Genomic DNA, 25,019 nt, shown 5'->3' with positions numbered 1-25,019 from the left:
TCTGGAAAGCAGGTGATGATGAGCTGGAATATAAAAACCAACGACCAAGCAACACAAACGCGCTTTGTTTGGACAAAACCGGCTGTAATTCTAAAGAAAAACGGTGTTTATATCAAGCAATTCTGATGTGCCATTTTTAAATAAAGGCCTTTATATTGTCAAATTTCTATTATTTTAACTCTAGACTGTTATTAAAAGAAATTCTCTAGTTTCCACAAAATATTTCCAATTCATTATGATAGTACACCATCTGTAGATGTCACTCAGTTAATATCAAGCAATTCTGATGTATCATTTCGAAATAAAGGCCTTTATATCGTCAAATTTCCATTATTTTTAAATCAAGATTGTTTTAAAAAGGAATTTTCTAGTTTCCTCAAAACTATTCCACTTCAAAATGATAGTACACCATCTGCAGATGTCAGTCAGTTAATATCAAGCAATTCTGATGTGGCATTTCTAAATAAAGGCCTTTCTGATGTATCATTTTATATATATATATACAGTGTATCACAAAAGTGAGTACACCCCTCACATTTCTGCAAATATTTCATTATATCTTTTTATGGGACAACACTATAGACATGAAACTTGGATATAACTTAGAGTAGTCAGTGTACAGCTTGTATAGCAGTGTAGATTTACTGTCTTCTGAAAATAACTCAACACACAGCCATTAATGTCTAAATAGCTGGCAACATAAGTGAGTACACCCCACAGTGAACATGTCCAAATTGTGCCCAAATGTGTCGTTGTCCCTCCCTGGTGTCATGTGTCAAGGTCCCAGGTGTAAATGGGGAGCAGGGCTGTTAAATTTGGTGTTTTGGGTACAATTCTCTCATACTGGCCACTGGATATTCAACATGGCACCTCATGGCAAAGAACTCTCTGAGGATGTAAGAAATAGAATTGTTGCTCTCCACAAAGATGGCCTGGGCTATAAGAAGATTGCTAACACCCTGAAACTGAGCTACAGCATGGTGGCCAAGGTCATACAGCGGTTTTCCAGGACAGGTTCCACTCGGAACAGGCTTCGCCAGGGTCGACCAAAGAAGTTGAGTCCACGTGTTCGGCGTCATATCCAGAGGTTGGCTTTAAAAAATAGACACATGAGTGCTGCCAGCATTGCTGCAGAGGTTGAAGACGTGGGAGGTCAGCCTGTCAGTGCTCAGACCATACGCTGCACACTGCATCAACTCGGTCTGCATGGTCGTCATCCCAGAAGGAAGCTGACGCACAAGAAAGCCCGCAAACAGTTTGCTGAAGACAAGCAGTCCAAGAACATGGATTACTGGAATGCCCTGTGGTCTGACGAGACCAAGATAAACTTGTTTGGCTCAGATGGTGTCCAGCATGTGTGGCGGCGCCCTGGTGAGAAGTACCAAGACAACTGTATCTTGCCTACAGTCAAGCATGGTGGTGGTAGCATCATGGTCTTGGGCTGCATGAGTGTTGCTGGCACTGGGGAGCTGCAGTTCATTGAGGGAAACATGAATTCCAACATGTACTGTGACATTCTGAAACAGAGCATGATCCCCTCCCTTCGAAAACTGGGCCTCATGGCAGTTTTCCAACAGGATAACGACCCCAAACACAACCTCCAAGATGACAACTGCCTTGCTGAGGAAGCTGAAGGTAAAGGTGATGGACTAAACCCAATTGAGCACCTGTGGCGCATCCTCAAGTGGAAGGTGGAGGAGTTCAAGGTGTCTAACATCCACCAGCTCCGTGATGTCATCATGGAGGAGTGGAAGAGGATTCCAGTAGCAACCTGTGCAGCTCTGGTGAATTCCATGCCCAGGAGGGTTAAGGCAGTGCTGGATAATAATGGTGGTCACACAAAATATTGACACTTTGGGCACAATTTGGACATGTTCACTGTGGGGTGTACTCACTTATGTTGCCAGCCATTTAGACATTAATGGCTGTGTGTTGAGTTATTTTCAGAAGACAGTAAATCTACACTGCTATACAAGTTGTACACTGACTACTCTAAGTTATATCCAAGTTTTATTTCTATAGTGTTGTCCCATGAAAAGATATAATAAAATATTTGCAGAAATGTGAGGGGTGTACTCACTTTTGTGATACACTGTATATATATATATATATATATACAGTGCCTTGCAAAAGTATTCAGCCCCCTTGAACTTTTCAACCTTTTGCCATATTTCAGGCTTCAAACATAACGATATGAAATTGTAATTTTTTGTGAAGAATCAACAACAAGTGGGACACAATCGGTGGAACGAAATTTATTGGATATTTTAAACTTTTTTTAGAAATAAAAAACTGAAAAGTGGGGTGTGCAATATTATTCAGCCCCCTTGCGTTAATACTTTGTAGCGCCACCTTTTGCTGCGATTACAGCTGCAAGTCGCTTGGGGTATGTCTCTATCAGTTTTGCACATCGAGAGACAGAAATTTTTGCCCATTCTTCCTTGCAAAACAGCTCGAGCTCATTGAGGTTGGATGGAGAGCGTTTGTGAAAAGCAGTTTTCAGCTCTTTCCACAGATTCTCGATGGGATTCAGGTCTGGACTTTGACTTGGCCATTCTAACACCTGGATACGTTTATTTGTGACCATTCCATTGTAGATTTTGCTTTATGTTTTGGATCATTGTCTTGTTGGAAGATAAATCTCCGTCCCAGTCTCAGGTCTTTTGCAGACTGCAACAGGTTTTCTTCCAGAATGGTCCTGTATTTGGCTCCATCCATCTTCCCATCAATTTTAACCATCTTCCCTGTCCCTGCTGAAGAAAAGCAGGCCCAAACCATGATGCTGCCACCACCATGTTTGACAGTGGGGATGGTGTGTTCAGGGTGATGAGCTGTGTTGCTTTTACGCCAAACATAACGTTTTGCATTGTGGCCAAAAAGTTCGATTTTGGTTTCATCTGACCAGAGCACCTTCTTCCACATGTTTGGTGTGTCTCCCAGGTGACTTTTTATAGATATCTTTGAGAAATGGCTTTCTTCTTGCCACTCTTCCATAAAGGCCAGATTTGTGCAGTGTACGACTGATTGTGTCCTATGGACAGAGTCTCCCACCTCAGCTGTAGATCTCTGCAGTTCATTCAGAGTGATCATGGGCCTCTTGGCTGCATCTCTGATCAGTCTTCTCCTTGTTTGAGCTGAAAGTTTAGAGGGATGGCCGGGTCTTGGTAGATTTGCAGTGGTCTGATACTCCTTCCATTTCAATATGATCGCTTGCACAGTGCTCCTTGAGATGTTTAAAGCTTGGGAAATCTTTTTGTATCCAAATCCGGCTTTAAACTTCTCCACAACAGTATCTCGGACCTGCCTGGTGTGTTCCTTGGTCTTCATGATGCTCTCTGCGCTTTAAACAGAACTCTGAGACTGTCACAGAGCAGGTGCATTTATACGGAGACTTGATTACACACAGGTGGATTCTATTTATCACCATCAGTCATTTAGGTCAACATTGGATCATTCAGAGATCCTCACTGAACTTCTGGAGTGAGTTTGCTGCACTGAAAGTAAAGGGGCTGAATAATATTGCACGCCCCACTTTTTAGTTTTTTATTTCTAAAAAAAGTTTAAAAAATCCAATAAATTTAGTTCTACTTCACGATTGTGTCCCACTTGTTGTTGATTCTTCACAAAAAATTACAATTTCATATCGTTATGTTTGAAGCCTGAAATATGGCAAAAGGTTGAAAAGTTCAAGGGGGCTGAATACTTTTGCAAGGCACTGTATATATATATATATATATATATATATATATATATATATATACTGTATATATATATATATATATATATATATATATATATATATATAAATATATAAATTACATTATTTATATAATTGTATCTGATATATTGACATACTTTAATATATTTACATATTTTTTTACTAATATATTTATATAATTTAACTGATATGTTCTTATATTTATTAACTAATATATTCATATAATTTAACTGATATGTTCATATATTTATTAACTAATATATTCATATAATTTAACTGATATATTTATATATTTATTAACTAATATATTCATATAATTTAACTGATATGTTCATATATTTATTAACTAATATATTCATATAATTTAACTGATATGTTCATATATTTATTAACTACTATATTCTTATAATTTAACTGATATATTTATATATTTATTAACTAATATATTCATATAATTTAACTGATATATTGATATATTTATTAACTAATATATTTATATAATTTAACTGATATATTTTTTATATTTATTAACAAATAGATTTATATAATTTAACTGATGTATTTATATATTTCTTACTGATTCATTTATATACTATATTTTAACTGATATATTTTAACACGACCTCATTTACTACACATTGACCTGCAGGTGGCGCCAGGGAGCCACGTGTGTGAGTCTGGTCTGCGCTTCCCTCGCGCTCTCCATCATGGTCAGCGCGCGACTCGTGCCGAATAGAAACACGTATACTCCAGCCGAGCGCGCGCTCGCACACGTGTGTGTGTGTGTGTGTAAATGTAAGCTTGTGCGTGGGCGCCCTCCCCTCGAGCGTGTGTGTGTGTGTGTGTGTGTGTGTGTGTGTGTGTGTGTGTGTGTGTGTGTGTGTGTGTGTGTATGTTGTTATTATTATCCTCCCGCCTGCCGGCGCGCCGCTCCTCTCCTCTCCTCTCCTCTCCTCTCCGCTCGTGTCCGCTCCGCTCCTCTCCGGTGCGCTCGGCTCGGTATGGCCAGATTCACGCAGACTGAGAGCAGGCACCAGCAGCATCAGCACCAGCACCAGCAGCAGCTTCATCCTCAGCTTCAGCACCACCAGCTCCCTCAGCATCCTCAGCAGCAGACTCCCCCGCAGCCCGCCCACGCCAGCGCGCTCCTCGTCTCCACGTCGGCAGCGATAGCAGCAGCACCGAGCCCACAGCCCGCGCACCTCGCGCTCCCCAAGCCTATGAACGGCCCCGAGTCCGTCTCCGTGATCCACGCCGACGGCGGCGCCATGAAGGACCAGGATGCCATCAAGCTCTTCGTGGGTCAGATTCCGCGCAACCTCGAGGAGAAGGACCTCAAACCCTTGTTCGAACAGTTCGGCAAGATCCACGAGCTCACCGTGCTGAAGGACCGATACACGGGGATGCACAAAGGTAACGCCAGTTCTTTCTCCGTGGACGTGGGTTCGACAGAAATGAGGCACTATTATTTATTTACTATAATAACATTGTTTTGTTCGTTTGAGTAAATTAGTGTCGAGTATCAACAGTTTTCCATCATTAATACTCATCTCTTCTGATACACAATAGCTTAAATAATACATCATCTGGATTGTTATTAATTAAGCTATTATAATATAAATAATAATATAAGAATAAGACTTGCAATGGATTGACCACCTGTCCAGGGTATTCCTGCCTTGTGGCCAGTGTTTCCCGGTGGCATCTGACCCTCCGCAACCCTGACCAGGATAACCAAGATGATGAAAATGAACTGAAATGAATATAATAATAAATCATAAATAAATAAATCATCATAAATGGATGGAATATGTATATTTATATTTCTTCACAGTTAACAGTAGGGATATTTCTGTATATCCAGATGGACCCAAATGGACAATAGAAATAATAAATTCATCATAAATTCATGAATTCTATTTTATTGTTCTGCATTTGATAGCCACGAATCTGCAAATTGTATATAATGTTAATTAGGAATGGTTCACCTATGACTGCTTTTAAATAAACACCTACAAACATTAGCCTGTTGATGATAAACAGCAAACCAATGAGATTTTAGTCCTGACTAAACCCCTAAACTGAACCTTTTGTTCTCAACTCAGACATTTCCAGTGTTATTCCAGTGTTGTAATTAAAATAAATTCTGCAGATTATCCAACATTGAAAAAAAGCTGTGCATCCATCATCCATTCACAAACACCATCAAGCTGCATCACCATTCAGAGCTGTAGAAATCATGTATTCTCTTATTAAGTTTCCTCAGTCAGACCCTGAATTCATGCTTTCATTTCAGTGGAAGGGTTGCCAGGTGTTCAGCCAATATTACGGTGGGTTTTGTATTCAAGCCACCCACAGTTCTCTCAACCCTGAAATATAACAACACTTATCAGAAGTGCGTTTGGTCATGTTTACTACATACAGCGCGCAAAGCTTAAAATGATTCCCCGCAAATGTTAATGGATTGGTGACCTGTCCAGTGTATTCTAGCCTTGTGGCCAGTGTTTCCTGGTGAAATCTGATCCTCCGCAACCCTGACCAGGATAACCAAGCTGATGAAAATGAACTGAAATGAATATAATAATAAATCATCATAAATGGATGGAATATATATTTTTCCAAACAGCAATGATACAATTTCCAGGGCTGAGTTAACAGTAGGGTTATTTCTGTATATCCAGATGGATTCAAATGGACAATAGAAATAATAAATTCATCATAAATTCATGAATTCTATTTTATTGTTCTTCATTTGATAGCCATGAATCTGCAAATTATATGTAATGTTAATTAGGAATGGTTTGTGTATGACTGCTTTTAAATGAACACCTACAAACATTAGCCTGTTGATGATAAACAGCAAACCAGAGAGATTTTAGTCCTGAACCCTAAACCCTAACTGAACATCAACCTCAAAATAATCAATTTTCTTCTCAACATAAACATTTCCAGTGTTTTAATTATATCTGCCATTGAAAAAAGCTGTGCATCCATCATCCATCCATCAAACGCCATCAAGCCGTTATGTCATTTAAACTGTTCCATTCAGAGCTGTAGAAATCATGTATTTAATGTATTCCCTTATTAAGTTTACTCAGTCAGACCATGAATTCATGCTTTCATTTCAGTGGAAGGGTTGCCAGGTGTTCAGCCAATATTACGGTGGGTTTTGTATTCAAGCCACCCACATTTCTCTCAGCCCTGAAATATGACAACACTTATCAGAAGTGCGTTTGGTCATGTTTACTACATACAGCACGCAAAGCTTAAAATGATTCCCCACAAATGTTAATGCATCTTTGAAAAGCATAACACGGTGAGAACATTTTGTTCAATTCCGATTAATTTTCATGCTTTACTGATGCTTTATCCTGATCAGGGGTCGCATTGGATCCAGTATCTCCACAGAATGTCTAATAATATAAATAATAATAATACAAGAACAAGCCCTGCGATGGATTGACCTGTCCAGTGTCCAGTACCCTGTGACCAGTGTTTCCCAGTGGAATCTGACCTGCCACAACCCTGACCAGGATAACCAGGATGATGAATATTAACCGAACTGAATATATCCTGATCAGGGGTCATATTGGTACCAGAATTTCTGGGTGTAATGAAGTAACACACCCAGACAGGATGCCAGTCTATTGGGGGCCTTAAGCCCTAAGAGACACCCCCCTCCCCCAAAGACATAGCCATTCATGTCTGTATGTAGCACTACTTGGGATTCGAACCCTTTATCCCAGCAGTAGTGGGCTATTATAATTTACTTTCAAATGAAGATAGAATTTAGAGACTATTTTCTTATGCTTTGATAATTAAAGCCACCAGATTAAACATCGTGGGGTTTGTGTGCACAACATAGCTTTTTTCATCTATTGACACTCATGTATATAATGTACATGAAGTTTACATTTTGATTTTATGCTACTCCTTGTTGATACACAATAAATCAGACAGAAACACTGACTATTTATCCAATTGACGATTCATCTATTATTTCTACATCTAGACAACATTTAACAGCTTTTCATTTCCCATCAGTTTGATTCGATTTGTCATTTAGGCTCCTGTTCCTATAATTACCAAAATACAGAACCTTTTTAAACAGGGACTAAAATAATGCCGAGTCATGAAATAACACCCAGCAGATGTGGATCATGCATGCTGTGTTCCCTCTCACTTCTTTCTTGCATTTTTTGGTGCTTGCAAAAGTAGGGCAGCCTCACTACAAGGTCTTAGATGAGGTGCTTATTTTACACCCTGTACACCCTGAGACAGAAATAAAAAAAGGTTTTTTTTTAAAGAGGTCGTTTATTGCTCCAAAGACAAGTACAGGAAGAACCCTCTCAGGTGCTAGATGGAACCCTTTTCTAAGAATGCAGGAGTTTAGTAATATATTATGATCCCTCTGGGATCCAGGGTTCGAAATCCCTAGTGGTGCTAGCGGTTGGTCGGGTGTCTATGTAGAGATATGATTGTTTATGTCTGGGAAGGGGGGTGACCGAGGCCTGTGATGGATTGACGTCCTGTTCGGACTGTGTTACTGCATTGTGCCAAGGGAAGCCGGACTCACTACGACAGTGCACCTTTAGGATAAAGTTCTGTTGTTGGTACTGGTTGCCATGTTTAGAATATTTATGCAGACCATGTTGGAACCATGTCTGTCCCCTCTATTAAAAAAGACACATAAAAACCCTTTCTTAACATTCTGTGATAATCAACATGCCCACTACTGTTCAATTAGGATCTTAGTTAATCTTAGTTGCTTAGCTTGATGCTCGGTTTCTGGGCACTCGGGTGGCACAGTGGTCTAACGCTCTAGCAGTTTGAATCTCAGCTGTGCTACCAACCAGCTGGGCATCAAGGACCCATTAATTTGTCTACTTTGTCATCCACACACACACACACACACACACACACAGACACACAGACACACAGACACAAACAGAGTGCAGTTTGTAGCATGGTATCTCTGGTCTTAATTACTGCATTAGAGTTTGAATAAAATTGATTTGCAATTTTGGGACGGCACATTACAGAAGACAAAATCAATAAAATAGTAGTGAGACAGGATTGGTTACAGAACGTGACTGTGTGTGTGTGTGTGTGTGTGTGTGGCGTCCTCCAAATATGAAACGTTTCTGTAAAAAAATAATGTTTCAGAAATAGTGAAGTCATTGTTCCAGTATTTATTTTTAATGAAAATAAAATATTAAACTAGCCAAATTTGCCAACTTTCAACAACCTTGCGGCCAATGTTTTTGGACCCCGACCAGAATAGCCATGAATAAAGGACTGATTAGGAAAACCACCTGTCCTTGCGCTCTCAGTGCTGGTCCCAAGCCCGGATAGAAATTGGAGGGTTGTGTTTGGAAGTGTTTGTGGTGTCAAGTCTGGTGTCGGACTGGATCTGTGTGGTGACCCCTAATTACAGGAGCAGCTGAAATAAAAATAAAGAACATTGTAGTTATAATAAGGTAATAAACAGAGTTTCACCTTTATACTGGGATAAGATGCTAAATATAGACATTACGAGTTTAGCATCCAGTCAGACGTCATAAAGATACAAAAACAGCTTCATTGTTTATGGTTGAAATCATCTCAGTAAAACAGTCTAATTTTAGATATAAACTCGTAACAGTGTTCCAGTTTGCACCTCTCCTGCCCAGGTGTTCACACATCTTTGGCCCAGCAGTGTACGTTGCTCTCTCAAAAATGTTTATTATTCCCTCTGATGTGGAGCATGTGGAGCTGAAGCCCCGTGCCGAGCCAAACGATCCTTTATGAGTTTTCCGTCGGGACTTTAAGCAAGACGGTCACCAGACCATAATGCTGCACTTACCACATTAAAATATATGAAACCATTTGTCAAAAGCGAAAGCGAGCCGTATAGTGCACCTTTGTGGCCTCTTTTCATTGCCATTACTTCATCCGTTCATCATTCGGTAAGCATGATGGCACATGGAGTACTTACATAAACGTTTATGACACGGAAAATACTGGAATTGCTGCGTCATCGGTTTATATACGAGTTACCAAAATTATTAATAAAAATAATAATAATAACAACAGTAATAAAGGTCAGCAATTAAAATAGACGCATATTGAAATGAAAAATGATAAACCGCTTAAATCAAACCCTCAATTTCCACAGCAAATTGCATATTACACATGAAAAAGCCTAGGTATTATAAATACAGTATATATAGCATAATACTATATGTATTTAAGGGACAGTGGTCTGCTCCAGAGGTGCCGTACAATAGCTGACCCTGCGCTCTGACCCCAGCTTCCAAAACAAGCTGGGATATGTGAAGAAAGAATTTCATTGTACTGTACATCTGTATATGTATATTTGACAAATAAAGGATATGTTATTATCTTATCTTATTAGGTAGGACCTTAGTCATAACCTAATAGTGTGTAGGTCCACCTCATCCTGTGGCCTATTCAAGAAGGACTCCACTGATCTCTGAATACATTAGCAGCAGACCTTTGAAATCCTTGACCTGAAAGTTGTGACCCATGGATTAAACTTGTTAGTCCAGCTTATCCCACGAATTCTGAATGGAATTGAATTTTGGTGAATTTGGAGTACTAGACAACACTGCACTGCATTGCAGCTTGCTAATGGTTTGAGGACCATGACAAAGAGTTCAAGAAACACCTGACACCTTCCAATCATAGCCAGCATTAACCTTGCATTACAGTGGCTCTTCTGTGGGATCAAACCACATGGGTTAGCCTTTGCTCCCAACGCTCGTATCAAGCCTTGAGCACCCCTGTGATCCTGTCTCGGGTTCACCAGTTGTCCTTTCTTGGACTACTTTAGGTAGATACTAATTAGTTTGTGGGCCTGTGGTAGCCTAGTGGGTAGGGCTTTGGGCTATCAACCGGAAGATTGGCGGTTCAAATCCAGGCTCTGCTATGTAGCCACTGTTGGGTCCTTGAGCAAGGCCCTTAACCCTGTCTGCTCCAGGGGCGCCGTAAGTTGGCTGACCCTGCGCTCTGACCCCAGCTTCCAACACCAGCTGGGATATGCGAAGAAAGAATTTCATTGTACTGTACAGCTGTATATGTATATATGACAAATAAAGGATATCTTTCTTCTTTCTTAGTTCAAGCCAGAAACTCCCCACAAGACCCGCTGTTGTAAAGATGATGTGACCCTGTTGTCTCGCTATTACAGTTTGGTCCTTGCCAAAGACGCTTAGATGTTCACGCTTGCCCATTTTCCAGCTTCCAAGACATGAATTTCAAGAACTGACTGTTCACTTGCGCACTATTGTGACTGACCGGTGTATTCATTGCATTTTTTAGAGTTGTAATTCAAAGAATACATTTCTAATATGGTGAAATAATGTAAGTAAAGCCATTTGTATTGTCCAGCAGCCACCATCGTAGATCACAGTGTGAGAGAGCAATACAAATGACTTCTGCCTCATTGTATTTACCTCCACGTGTACTTTTCCCTCCGCTCTGGTCTATAGCTGCACCTATAGTGTGCTATAAGAATAAAAAGAGGACCCAGGTGCGCAGTTTGAATGCATAAGCACGGTAACCCCTTGTGCTTTCGCTAAATGGCATTCTTTTTCTGTGTGTGTGAGAGAGGGAGTGATTCGTTCTACACGGGGTGGTGTGTGCACTCCTGACACGTGGCTTTGTTCGCAGGGCCGAGGTTGGGCAGATCTAAATGTGACTGACTTAATTAAGGTTTACAGGTTCCGCCAGGCTAGCGCATATGTATAATGCCACTCATTACAAAGCAATTATGGTGGAGCCGGGCGGGTATTGTAGTGTGAACAACAGGGGAAGGAGAAGTGGTTTTGAAAAGAAGCACTTCTCTGGGTCATCGCTGATAAGCAACACGGGGTCTGTCTAAGAACCTAGTGAGCTGAGCTGCCTTGCTGCCTACTGCGTACCAGGGCAGCTGCTTAACTAAAGATGATTCTAATAACACATCAACTTATAGGGCATATTATTTAGACCCACTGCAATTTTTGCTAACTAAACTAATAGTTTAGGCCTTAGGCCATTTAAACCAATGGGCTGAGGTGGCACAACTCGCTAGCATACCAGCTAACATCTCCCTCCGTGTACCAATAACATTTTTTCTTCCAGCCCTGGCAGGAAACCACTGTTCCAGTTTATTTTTATGGGTAAGGTCAAGCAAGCCGAAGAAGTTAACAGCAGTAGGTGATCATAACCACTAACTATAGGAGGTCATGCTGAAAAGATGCTTTTTCATTTCATTTTCATCCTGGTCAGGGTCACGGTGGGGACAATTTCACCAGGAAACACTAGGTGCAAGGTAGGACACCATTCCATCGCAGGGCTTTAACCATCAGCCCCCTCAGACATAGTCAGTCCCGTCTGTGTGGATTCCCAGCCAACCAGCCAAACCCGGTTTTCCGCAGTGGTAGGCTAGCGCCTAGTGCCCGAGAACTATAACAAATAATTAATATAAGTTGTTGTGTGTTAACCGGCGACAGGGTCATGGGCGGCCAAGGCTCATTGATGCATGTGGGGAGCGAAGACAAACAAGTCCGATCCATGGAGGCCCCACCTTGCAACTTACAGGAGTTAAAGGATCTGCTGGTAACATCTTGGTGCCAGATACCACAGCACACCTTCAGGGGTCTAGTGGAGTCCATGCCTCGACAGGTCAGGGCTGTTTTGGCAGCAAAAGGGGGACCAACACAATATTAGGAAGGTGGTAATAATGTTATGCCTGATCGGTGTATAAAAGTATGTTAACACTACTTCTAATATAAAGCTACGGTGTTTCAGCCACTCCTATTGCTATTATATACTTCCAGCTTTCTGATAACAGTTTAGGGAAGGCCCCTTCTTGTTCCATCATCACTGCAAGGTCAATAAAGAGATGTTTTGATGAGCTCACTGTGGAGGAAATACACTGGTCTGCACAGAGCCCCGACCTCAACCCTATCGAACACCTTTCAGATCAATCGGAATGTCAAGGATCCAATTTCGACTGGACACAAATTCCCTCAGACGTATCCCTCAAGTGTATTTAAAATACTGTTTGTAGTTTTCAAATCTGCAGTTCTTCATCTCTGAAGCCCAGATTCCACAGAGCCGTACACACACGTTCCATGAGAAGAAACTGAATTGAGGAAACATCTTGATTTGACAGCATAATCTATTTACGTGTTTGGATTGTATTTTTATTGTTTTCTGCCTCACTTGGATTTCACTTTTTATAGAAGCGTTTGTCAAACAAATGAATGAAAATAAAATTTGTTTCAGGGCGCAAAGTAATTAGTATCATAGTGGAGCTGAATTAGATCTTCATGTTATGAATAACAGGATTTCTTTATAACAGTCGCTGTAATTCATGAGTGTGTAACTGTTTTATGAGAGAACACAACAGTGCAGCAGGTAGAGTTGTTGCTTTATAGTTGCTTTATATAAGCTAAACTACATCTTAGGTCAAACACTGAACGTGTTTGGGCAGCTGTAGCCTAGTGGTTAAGGTACTGGTCCATTAATCAGAAGGTTGCCGGTTCAGGCCTCAACACTGCCAGGTTGCCACTGTTGGGCCCTTGAGCAAGGCTCTTAACCCTCAATTGCTTAGACTGTATACTCTCACAGTACTGTAAGTCGCTTTGGATAAAAGCTACTTATAAATGTATCCCATCCCTTGAAAATACAAATAAATAAATACATGAATAAATAAAAACAGCCACCTATTAAATACAGCCTACGATCAAGAACAGTGTAAAAGATAAAAACCTAGAAACGTAAGACGTAAGACGCTGCATCAGCCGGCAAGCTGGAGGGCCGTGTCTCAAATTGCATTCTATTTATACGTGGTGCTTAAAATAGTAAGAACACAATTTGTGGGGAACTAATTTTGCACACTAATTAGTAGTGGTGTTTGGGACATACCAGCTCTCCTGTCATGTGTACAACCTGATACAATATATTGATGAATGATAAAATAAAGTGTGTTTATATTATTGGGATATTTGCAATCTGAGTGATTTAGCAATGTTAACGACACTATGCAAACATTTACCAAAGAATTTGAGTCTCTGACCATTAGCACTGTAATGTGGCTTAGCTGTTAGTGAGCCATGTTGGGAACATATCCTTCTGAAATGCCATTTTTGGCTGGCAGAGGGGGCACAGAGGTGCAGATCATTAATGTGTCAGTCCTTTTAATTGACAGACATCTGAGCCTCAGTAGTATTAGTCACCTTCAGGTGGAAGTCTTTCTATATATCACGGTTTCTCTTTCACAGATTTGCCAGTTCCTCTTTCTGGCAAACACTGTGATGCTGGTCTTCATCTAGTCCGGTTTTCTGCTTCCGTATAAGCCAGCACTCTTTACCTATTTTCAGGGAACTTAGCCAGCATCACAGAAGTTCAGGGGTGTCACGTTTGGACCTGCTCTGGATGAGCGGGCTTTCCCCGAGGTGCTGTGACAACCCATTGTGACAATCACGCTGGGCGCGGACTGTGCTAGTTGATGGTAGTAGGCTTAGTGCTGGTGTTCTTTCATCCCCGGCTTGTGTTCAGGCTTCCCTATCTTTACTTTTTTCCAAGAACTGGGTTTCTGGTTCTGCACTATCCCTGCTCCATTCACTTTCTCTGTTGTGGGCTGTGGATGTTTTTGTTTGTGGGCTGTCGATTGTCCCTTTTTTGTTAGTGCCTTTTTATCTACAGTATTGTTCTCCCTTGTTCAAGCATCTTGCACTTGGTTCCATTTTCATTCTTGCAGGTTCTGGGCTTCACCTCATGCTTCAGTAGCACAATACAGTTTTGCTGTATTGACCTTAAAAGGGTGGTATTCATGCTGATTCAAAAAATGAAAACACGACCTACAGCAGCGTACCAGTTAAAATGAAACACTATATTTCCTGGCTTGACTACATAATGTTAAGTAAAAATGAACTGACCTGGTTAGCAAGAAGGTCAGGAGGCTGAATTTGATGTATTAGACTGTGTTAGCATATTTTACGACAGTATTTTGTTGTTTACAGGGGCCAGGTTAGCTTATTGTGCTAAAAGCGACTTAAAAATCCCAGTGTACCTTATTTGAAACATTAATTTGCAAATTAAATATATTAATAAACACATAAATAACTAACCACTACAATGTAGATTAGTCTCTGAGATACCGGCAAGCTTCTGATTTAAAGCTAATTACTCAAACAGCCACTTTTATGCACACTACCCAAGAATGTCAGGAACTTAAATCAAGAACCCCATAGCTATAGGAAATCAGTGACCCTGAGTCCGGGGAAGGGGGGCAGAGGTGTTGAATAGACACCCTCACCACCATTGTGAGATTAACCCTACAGAAAAACAACATCTATACGAAACAGGTTTGATTTATGGCATTGATCAGTGTAGCCTTCAACCCTGGAGGCCCTTTTTTTTTTGACCGATGTCACCTCTGGGGTTGGTGTGACCTTGCTAGGGCTATGACAGAACCAAAGGTGAAGTTGGTGACCCCCGGGGGTATTGGATTAGGTTTTCAAAGACTGCTATATCGGTCTGTTGAAGTCCTCAGGCTTGTGAGTGGATGCTGCTGAAAGACAGAGATTTAAAGGAAAGTGAGCTTTAGCTGTGGATTAGGTACCGCCTGCAGGGAGAGATACGAGGGTCCGTATTGAGTTTGCATTAGGCTCTACCGGCACCTAATACATAACCAGATTTCTCCAATCTCCTTAAGTTCTGCCGTGTGCACTCGCAAAGCGCTTTGATCAGAGACGGTGACATTATTGCTAAAGATCAAACCTGCCATGCTATACTTTAGCTCCCTTAGCTGTACGCCACTCACTTTTACAGTCTTCTTGCCATTTCTGTTTTTCTTTTCTTTCATGCTACAGTCTTTTAATCCTGGCTTATCATTACTGTTAAATAATTGATATTAAATACGTATATGGTAAATACAAACCTAATTACAAACATTTTGGGACCATAAATAAAATGCAAATAAACTGTTAACTGTCTTTTACAAGTATATTGTGCGAACCCATTTACTGCTGGGATCCAGGGTTCGAATCTCTAGCTGTGCTATTCGCTTTGTTTTATCAATACAATGCCAAGCCACTTTTTGCTTGTCTTACAACAGCAAGTGCAGATGCTAAACTGGCCTGTCTGCAGTCCAGACCGCTCTCCCATTGAAAACGTGTAGTAAGGCATGGCATGGTAAGGTGTGTCTGCCCTGCGATGGACTGGTGCCTCGTCCAGGGTGTTACTGTGTGCCTTGCGGCCATTGAAAAGCTGGGATAACCTCGCGACCCTGATTGGATAAGCGGTTAAGAAAGTGAATGAGTGAGTGAGTTATAATGAACTTGTATTAAGCTCATCCACTCCTATTGCTATTATATACTTCCAACTTGGTAACAATTTAGGGAAGGCCCCTTCTTGTTTTAGCGTGACTGTGTACCTGTGCTCACAGCAAGGTCAATAAAAAAATTTAACCCTTTGTACATACATTTTTTCATAGAATCCTGAATTAAAAAAGGTTTTTTTTTTAAAGAAGAAAAAGTGTGTGTGTGTGTGTGTGTGTGTGGTGTGTGTGGTGTGTGTGTGTGTGTGTGTGTGTGTGTGTGTGTGGGCAGCAGTATGTGGGCATGTGCAGTGATACTTTAATCCTCCTTTGTGTTTTTCAGGCTGTGCATTTCTTACCTACTGCGCTCGTGAGTCAGCCATCAAAGCCCAGAATGCACTGCATGAACAGAAAACTCTGCCAGGGGTACGTACTGCTCCCCCATCCCATCTTACCTTCTTTCTTTACCTGTCACTTCTTTTCTTGACTCACTCACTATTGCAGTCAGCCAGAGCTGACACACACACACATACATACATACATACATACACACAGTAGATTATATGCATGAATCACCACAACTAAGCCCAAAAAGGGTCACAGAGAAAAAAAATTATAATGAAATAAGCAAATTTTAACAGGCACATGAACACAAAATGAACGTGTACACAAACGCCCCCTTGTTGAGGCTTTACGTTAGATTGATACACTTGATACTCCTTAACACGACACACATTACCTTTTTCAGTTCAGACTCAGAAGCCTGAAAGATTTACATTGTAAATGCAGAAAAATAAAGGCTACGGCGGGGGAGTCGTGGCAGCATGAGGGTCGCTGTGTGAGGACATGTGTGCGCACGGTGCGCTGTCATGAGCAGGCATAATGGCGTGTGTTCCTACACGCCCATAGGGTATATCCCTGCCACCCCACCAGCTGCCTCTGAAAGAGAAAGAAAGAAGGAAGGAAGAGAGAGCGAGCCTGAGAGAACGTAAATAAGACAATGAAGATTTATAGAAAGGTTTCACGCCCAAGCCTACAGAAAGCCATAAGCATGCAAATGCGTTCGCCAATACACACCGGCGCGACCTTTCTTGACCTACACGTGCACTTTCGAGGCCGACATAAATATGTCTTGCTCGTGCGGTCGCTTTGCATTTTAATACGCGGTTCTACATCAAGCTCTGACCAAATCTGTGTCATATAATAAATAGTGAGTCGGATTTTTTAGAACATGAAAGATGAACTACTTTTTCTGAGCGTGTTTGGGGTGGGCCGGTCTATAAAGACTGAGGGAAGTTTATTTTTAGCCTGGTAGCCTATTTTTGGGTGTGAAGTTTAGCTGTAAAGTCAACAAAGTCACACTCCTACACTAGGCAATAAAAAGTATGTAGACACCCACCAAAAATTGCTTTTATATAGGCCTGTCTAACATCTAATTTCAAAACTATGGGCATTAGTAGAGAGATGGTCTCTTCTTTGCTATGATACTAAATTCATGGGAAAATATGCTTAATTTCACAGACTTCATTAATTAACATTCATAAATTGAATGATAGAATAAATGGAAGCTACAATACACAGCCCAGCCTAGCTTACCGGTTAAATGTCAACCTAGGCCGCTCAGGTGGCGCAGTGGTAAAGTACGCTAGCACACCAGAGTTGGGGTTTCGAATACATCGTATCGAATCTCAGCTCTGCCTCCCGACTGGGTTGGGTGGCTGCATGAACAACGATTGGCTGTCGGATCATAGGTCCTCATAACTGGTGCAACTGTGTCCCCTGCTGGCTGACTGATGGCGCCTGCACAGGGCTGAGGAATAATGCTGATGGGGGTGTGGCCCTCCGTGCACAGTGCCCGTCGGTGTGTGAACTTGACTCGTGCAGGTGAAAAATGCAGTCTGTACTGAGCATGTGTCAGAGGGGGCATATGTCAGTTGAGAGGCGTCAGTCAGCGGTGAAGGGTCGAATCAGTATAGAGGATGCAATCAGGGTAATTGGACACGACTAGATTAGGGGAGAAAATTGGGGGAAAAAGTGGGTGGGGGTCGACCTAGAACATCTAGCAATGGTGTGAGGCTCCGTCTCAAATACCAAAATACCCGTCCACAGTTACCCAGAGTGATATTAGCTGCTTTAGACTTCAACATCTTGGACATTTTGACTAAGCGATTGCTAACTGAATTGTCGTAGGATTGCTAGGACCGCCTCATAGTGCAAATTAACCAGTAAACGTGAGGCACTTGAATGCTGTAAAAAAAGGCTAGTTTCACAGCTGTGAATTAGGTAGGGCCTTAATGATGGCCAACGCTATTGTAGACCGGCTGTTTTTCTGTTCATGGAGCAAGTATTGCTTTAAAGTGTAAAGTGAATTTGTTGCCCATTAACACAAGACAACTTTAAGTAACTGTAGAGGCCTGGTTACACCAAAACCTTGCTGTGTTTGTGTCCCTTTTGCAATGTAAATATATGACTAGCCATTTAGCTGTCACTGCATTTTTGCTATACCTAGCTTACAATTAGGGAACTCAGAGGTACAGAGTACAAAAAAATAGGACAAGGAGAGGAAACAGTGAAATATACAAACACAAATATATGCGAACAGGGTCATGCTGATTTCTCCAGGCAGTGTGTGTGTGTGTGTGTAGGTGTGTGTCTCGTGAAACCTCACGAGTACAACGCTGACATCTCCAGAACATCTCTCTCAACCCGCACCGTCCCTGTGGTAGGGTCAACAAGAAAAACCAGGAGAGAGAAAAAAGCCAGACACAAATCACACACTCATTCTGTATTCATACAAGACATTAATGGACAGGCGGGAAATAAACTCATTATTTTTTCATCTGGAATGAAAGAGCGGAGTGTGAAAGCAGACAGCACGGGCGAAGGCCAAACCCTGAGGCTGAATTCGAGACGACAGCACATTTGGTGTGTTCTTGACCTCACGTCCTCGTGCCAAACCAACAAAACGCAACAAAACCCGGTAAATCCTCTGAAGATTTCTGTCATGGACTTTTTTCTTTATGCATTTTCTCCATTTTTCTCCAGATTTTTTTTTCTTATTTAATTTTTTCATTTGTTTAATTTATTCTCCTATAAATCTATTGTTTTAATCATGTTTTTATTTTATATTCTATTTTATCTGTTTTTTTCTTTATGCATTTTCTCCTGATTTTTTTTCTTATTTGATTTTTTTATTTGTTTGATTTATTTATTTGTTTGATTTATTCTCCTATAAATCTATTGTTTTAATCAGGTTTTTATTTTATTATTTTATTATTTTATTTTTTTATCTCAGTTTTTTTATTTGTGCATTTTCTCCCTTTTTCTCCTGAATTTTTTTCTTATTAAATTTTTTCATTAGTTTGATTTATTCTCTTATAAAACTATTATTTAAATCATTAAATAGCTTTTATTTCATATTCTCTTTCATCTGTTTTTTTCTTTATGCATTTTCTCCATTTTTCTCCAGATTTTTTTTTCTTATTTAATTTTTTCATTTGTTTAATTTATTCTCCTATAAATCTATTGTTTTAATCATGTTTTTATTTTATATTCTATTTTATCTGTTTTTTTCTTTATGCAATTTGTTTGATTTATTCTTTTATAAATTTATTGTCTTTCATCTGTTTTTTTTTTTTTTTTAATTTAGCATTTTCTCCCTTTGGCTTCTGATTTTTAGCGTAGCCATTTAGTCCCGATCCCGATCGCATCCGAGGAGGGTATATTTGCGCAGTTCCTTGACCCCTTCTTATTCGCCCATACTTCGGTGGATTCACACCGGAAGCTGAATATCGCGCATGTACAGGCGCCTCGGGCTGCTAACTAGGGTCCTTACACATTTTGAACACCCCACCAACTTATTAGTCCAGTCTTTCCCACCCAGCAGACTGGTGGCCAATTTTGTCTGCTGCAGGAACTGTGCCTGCTAGGTGGCGTCCAGCAGAGATTCAAACTTGGTGTGCTAGTGGAATATGCCACTGTGCCACCAATTCATCTCTATCTTTAATCAATCATGTTTTATATCATGTTACATTCTTTTGAGACCTTATTATTACATTTGTATGTTCTAATTTGTAAATCATGTATATATAAATAACCGCAGTGTATGTAAGGTGCTGTAGAAATAAACTTGCCCTGTCTTAATACACATGTTAGAAGAATCTAATCAGAACCTGATCATTACTGTCAGGATCCCATCAGCCATGCGTGCTAAAATAATCCACTGCTTGACGAGTCCCAAAGGACTAATCAGGTCGCTTTTCCACCCATGGATGCATTTTCTCTGAAAGTGTTTCCTAATTTCGTGGTGTTAAGATGTTACTTTAATGCCTTAGTATCTTTTTCAGAGCAGATCATTAACATGATGTTTCAGCCTCCATAATTTACAGTGGGTATGATGCAAAAAACACATCTGGACACTGAGATTACTGTCAGTTATGGTGCAGTTCAGTGCTTACTTGTTCACTGTGTGACTGTTGTTATTGCTGCTTTCAAGTCGTCCTGCAGGTCTTGTTAAGTAAATTTTTCATTTTGTTAGCTTCAATTGATTTATCTGGGTCAGGGCACAGCAGGTCAGGTTCCTTCCAAACACTGAGCGAAGGGCAGAAACACCCTGGACAGGCTGCTCACCATCACACTGACCATATTCAGGAGCCGAACAGACCTGGGTTAAAAAAAAAAAACAGAGAAAAATGCTTTAAACATCCACAGCCGTGTGTGTGTGTGTGTGTGACTGTGGGATATCTCTACGCTCTTTTCCCGATCCTTTAGCGTGGCACAGCCGAGGGATCTATAGTTGCTATAGCAACCACAGCAAGCCTGTTATCAGCGAAGTGTAATGAAAGAAAACTCAATTCCAGCTTTGGTGCCACACACACACACACACACACACATAATGGAATGCACTCTAAACACAAGTGACACAATGTGCATGTTTCTGAGCATGGTTACACACACTCACACACACACACGTCATAAATAGACAACACAAAGACTCACTCATGCATGACCATGTACACACACTCAATTGTGCACACACACTTATCTGATGCAACTTGTATATTGTGAGTTTGGCAGGCGAGTGAAGCTACTAGGTGTTATTTAGCATGTTCAGGTCTACCTGTAGTGGTCCGCGCATACACGATGTGTAACGCATGGAATCACTGGGCACAATACAGTAACACACCAAGCTTTTTTTAATGCATTTTCCTCCGGATTTAGCTCACTCAATTTTGTCTTCTGCTGCTGAGAGATACCCGATTGCATCCGAGGAAAGCACGTCGCTGTACACGCCTCTTCCGAAACGTGCACAGCCCTCCTCTTCTGTGCCCATGCGTTCTGCACAGGCGTCTCTTCCACCAATCAGGGTCCTTACACAGCGTATGAAGATCCCACCCCACACATAGTCCGGCCCCCACCCTGCAGATACGGTGGCCAATTAGTATCTGGAGCAGGCACTGCCAAAGCTTTGAAACCCCTTCCACCCAGACATCATGAATGTATGTAGATGCCCAACCGGCCGATAGCACCAGGGGATTCGAACCCTGGATCCCCATGATAGTGGGTCAGCGCAATTTGTATATAATGAATCTTGACCAATTATAAATTCTTCATGTGCAGTTTTCGAGATATTGACGTCGTTTCAACTGTAAATCGTCCGGCCTGTTGATGACACCACGGCTTGTATACAGCTTTTGGATCTGCGCATCCGTTTACCCGCCACGCTTGTTTTTATACCCATGTTTTGCCCCATTCACATCCATTTCTTTTTAAAATTTTAAGAGAAATGAAATTAAGAAAACAGCAACATGACATTCGGTCAGTAAAGACGTATTTTTTAGTTATTTTAATAAATTATGAGATACTTTAGCATCCAATGAACCAACAGGTTGGCAACAAACACTACATATTTCTCCATACTTCATATTTAAGTCCACAAATTTTCTGCCATACTGTGTGATTTAATTTAATAGCGATGCTGTTATTAGAGCAGACTAGTGATTAATAAATGAGGACAGGCTTCCGTTTACTTCTATTCAATCCAAGCTAAGCTTTGTAGTCTTGATCTGCTAACTGAAAACTCGACTGACTTTACCAAGGACCCAGTTTTCAATCCCCAGTCTTCCACAGCGATCATTTTGTGCACTTCTTTTTGAAAAATGGCCGCCTTTGATGCTCTGTTTCGCCTCTTTGCCCAGGCGGGAGAGAAACTGAACGCTAGCCGCCGTTAGTAGCTAGGCAACACGAGTTTACTGGAGCAAGAAAATAGCCAGAGCCAAAATTCACCTTCTCTGTTTGGTTCTCTGGCAGTTCACTGTTGGCTGCTTCACTTCTCTGTGCTCCCTCATTCTCACTGTTTCATTCATAGGTGTTTAAAACCCAGATGATGAAATGAGGCTTTCGACTCCGCGCGCACACTCTCTCTCTCTCTCACACACACACACACACACACACATCAAAAGGAATAACGATCCAACCCCACTCTCATGTATTCTAGGTCACGAGCCCACCCCCCAGATCCTGTTTTTTTCTCTAAATTGCAAGTGTGATGTGATACACTGTCAACACAGCCTGTGTGTGTGTGTGTGCTCATACTCATTAGTGTTGCTTAACACACAACCCTTTCATTCTTTCAGTGTGCTATGTGTGGTTTTGGTGAAATTAACTGTCGTACATGTCTTGTCGGATCTATGTGTGTTCCACCTTTAGGCCACATGCGCTCTGATCCTGATCCACCGCTACTGTGTGAGGTGTGTGTTGTGCGTGTGTGTGTGTGGCGTGTGCATATTTTTGGTTCTTGTCCTCTGCGGATGCGCCAGAGCTGCTTCACAAATTGTCCTGCTGCCACTGGGAATTGGGGAGTCAGATGCCTGACTGGGCAGAGTGTGTGTGTGTATGTGGAGTATGGATTTTTTTGTGTACCTTGACACATATTGCCAACCGAACCTCAGTTAATCCAAGTACAGCACAGAATATTAAATATTATTAAATCCTTGCACAGTTTATACCACCGTTATAGAAATTCTGACCGACCGGTAAATGTGTATTTATTTATTATGTTTTTAAATTTCATTAAAATTAATAAGCCTGACCAATATAACCATGTTGGAGAGTAAACATTAAACCTGCATAGATAACAGAGATATTAGATTCAACCTGATGTTTTCTTACTGCTAGGCTAACCCAAAATAAGAAGAAGTTGTGTGTTTGAAACTCACAAGACCTAGAGGACCACAAGGCAGTATAGGTTGCTGTAACAGCCCCACCTATCATTGCCAGTATGGACCAACAGGGGGCATTTAGGCGCAGATGACTGACAGTGCCGGTTCCTTTTATTGGCAGTCTCTGCACCTCATCAAGTGACTTCATATTCCAGACTCATTGACCACCTTGCCACCGGATTATTGTCTTATTATGAGGCCAAGACGCTGGGTTTGTATCTGATCAGCTCTTTTTTTTTTTAACTCTATTTTTAACTTTAAAATTTTTAAATAGAAGAGTTTATTGTTCACCTATTAAATGTGTCATTTACCATTTTTACTTTTGTCTGTCCAACATTGATGTTGGAGTTAAATAAATTATTTATTATTATGAATTAAATAAAAAAATAAATTTCTAAGAATTAAAAAAAAAGATTAAGAATTAAATAAAAATACATTATTAAGAATTAAATAAAAAATAAATTACTAAGAATGAAATAAAAAAAAAAAACTATTATGAATTAAATAAAAATATCCTCAATAAAAATAACCTGATTTTTAATTTAGGGTAAGATAAAAAAAAAGAACCTAGAATTACCTACAATAATCCTAAAATAACCTAATAAATATACTAAATGTATCAAATAAATTTGATATTCTATATTACCTACTTTTTTTTGTAGCTACATTGTAGCCCAAAATGCTACAAATGCCAGGTGACCGTTTTCTCAAACATGCAAAAAAAAAGTACAACAGTTAAAATAATCATTAATAATCATCACATTCTAAACTGTAGGATTTAGTATAATTTATATTAGATTTTTATAAAACCATAACTTGCTAATCTGGACAATTTTAAATGTTCATACTGTCTGAATGGCCAAAAGTATTTGGACACCTGACTATGAGCTTGTTGGACATCCTATTAAAAAAACGTATTTAAATACTGTAGAGTGGCCTGTATGTGATTATTTTAGCTATAACAACAGCTCTTCTCAGAAGGCTCCATGCAAGACTGTGGGAATTTGTTCCCATTTAGTCAAAAGTGCAATTGACAAAACAGTCCAGTTTAAGTTACAGTGTGCACTGATAACCTTTTCCGAAGTGTTAGAAAACATCAACATAATTTATTTGCAGCGAGCACGTACAGATGGAAAATAATGTCTGTAAAATACGTACGATATATTAAAGTCTGAATATATATGACAGTCTATACATAACCCGAAACGAAATGTGCCGTTAGCGTGAATAATTATCCAGTTAAAACTGGAAGCCTGTAATGCATTTTCATATATATGCAGTGCGACTACATGTCTAAAGTTATAAATCATTCTGAGTCCATTATATTAAACTGAGAGGGGACACGGGTCATGAAATCATCCAGCGCTGGAACAGAGCAGTGGCAATAAGAATCATAATGATTATAATAATGACAATAATGAGAATAATCTAGTTTTCATTTCAATGCTTATTCTAAAAATAAATGATTCCTGTGTTTCCTATTGAACGTTCTTCTTTTTGTAATTATTAGAATAGTAGGAAGGTAGGAAAAAAAGACATGAATAAAGAACAGAAGGAAGAAATGGAACAAAGAAAGGAAGGGATGGAGAAAGTAGAGGAAGTAGAATGGAGAGTAATGGCATAGAGGAAGAAAATCGTAATAGCAACATAATTACCTGTTAACAGTGTAATAACAATAAGATTTTTTTTCTCTCAACGATTTGAAAATTCCAGATTATTCATAATAATCTAAGTTTAGTATTTTTCTTCACTTCACCATCAGGTAATTTGT

At 40.2% G+C, this 25,019-nt stretch overlaps 1 protein-coding gene across 1 annotated transcript in view; it reads left to right on the top strand.

Moving 5' to 3' along the window:
* The first annotated feature begins 4,684 nt into the window (after nucleotides 1–4,684).
* Nucleotides 4,685–25,019, top strand: part of LOC134302812 (CUGBP Elav-like family member 5) — a 141,145-nt gene continuing 120,810 nt past the window's right edge. Inside the window, exons 1-2 of the mRNA XM_062988021.1 lie at nucleotides 4,685–5,131; nucleotides 16,372–16,454. Of these exons, the coding sequence (XP_062844091.1) occupies nucleotides 4,720–5,131; nucleotides 16,372–16,454 (495 nt within the window). The 5' untranslated portion in view covers nucleotides 4,685–4,719. The remainder of the gene's footprint in view (nucleotides 5,132–16,371; nucleotides 16,455–25,019) is intronic.

Source organism: Trichomycterus rosablanca, chromosome 25 (genome assembly GCF_030014385.1).
Source record: "Trichomycterus rosablanca isolate fTriRos1 chromosome 25, fTriRos1.hap1, whole genome shotgun sequence".
In the NCBI taxonomy this organism is placed as follows: domain Eukaryota; kingdom Metazoa; phylum Chordata; class Actinopteri; order Siluriformes; family Trichomycteridae; genus Trichomycterus; species Trichomycterus rosablanca.
The sequence above is the reverse complement of the archived record's forward strand: the minus strand, read 5'-3'. Positions and strand labels throughout refer to the sequence as shown.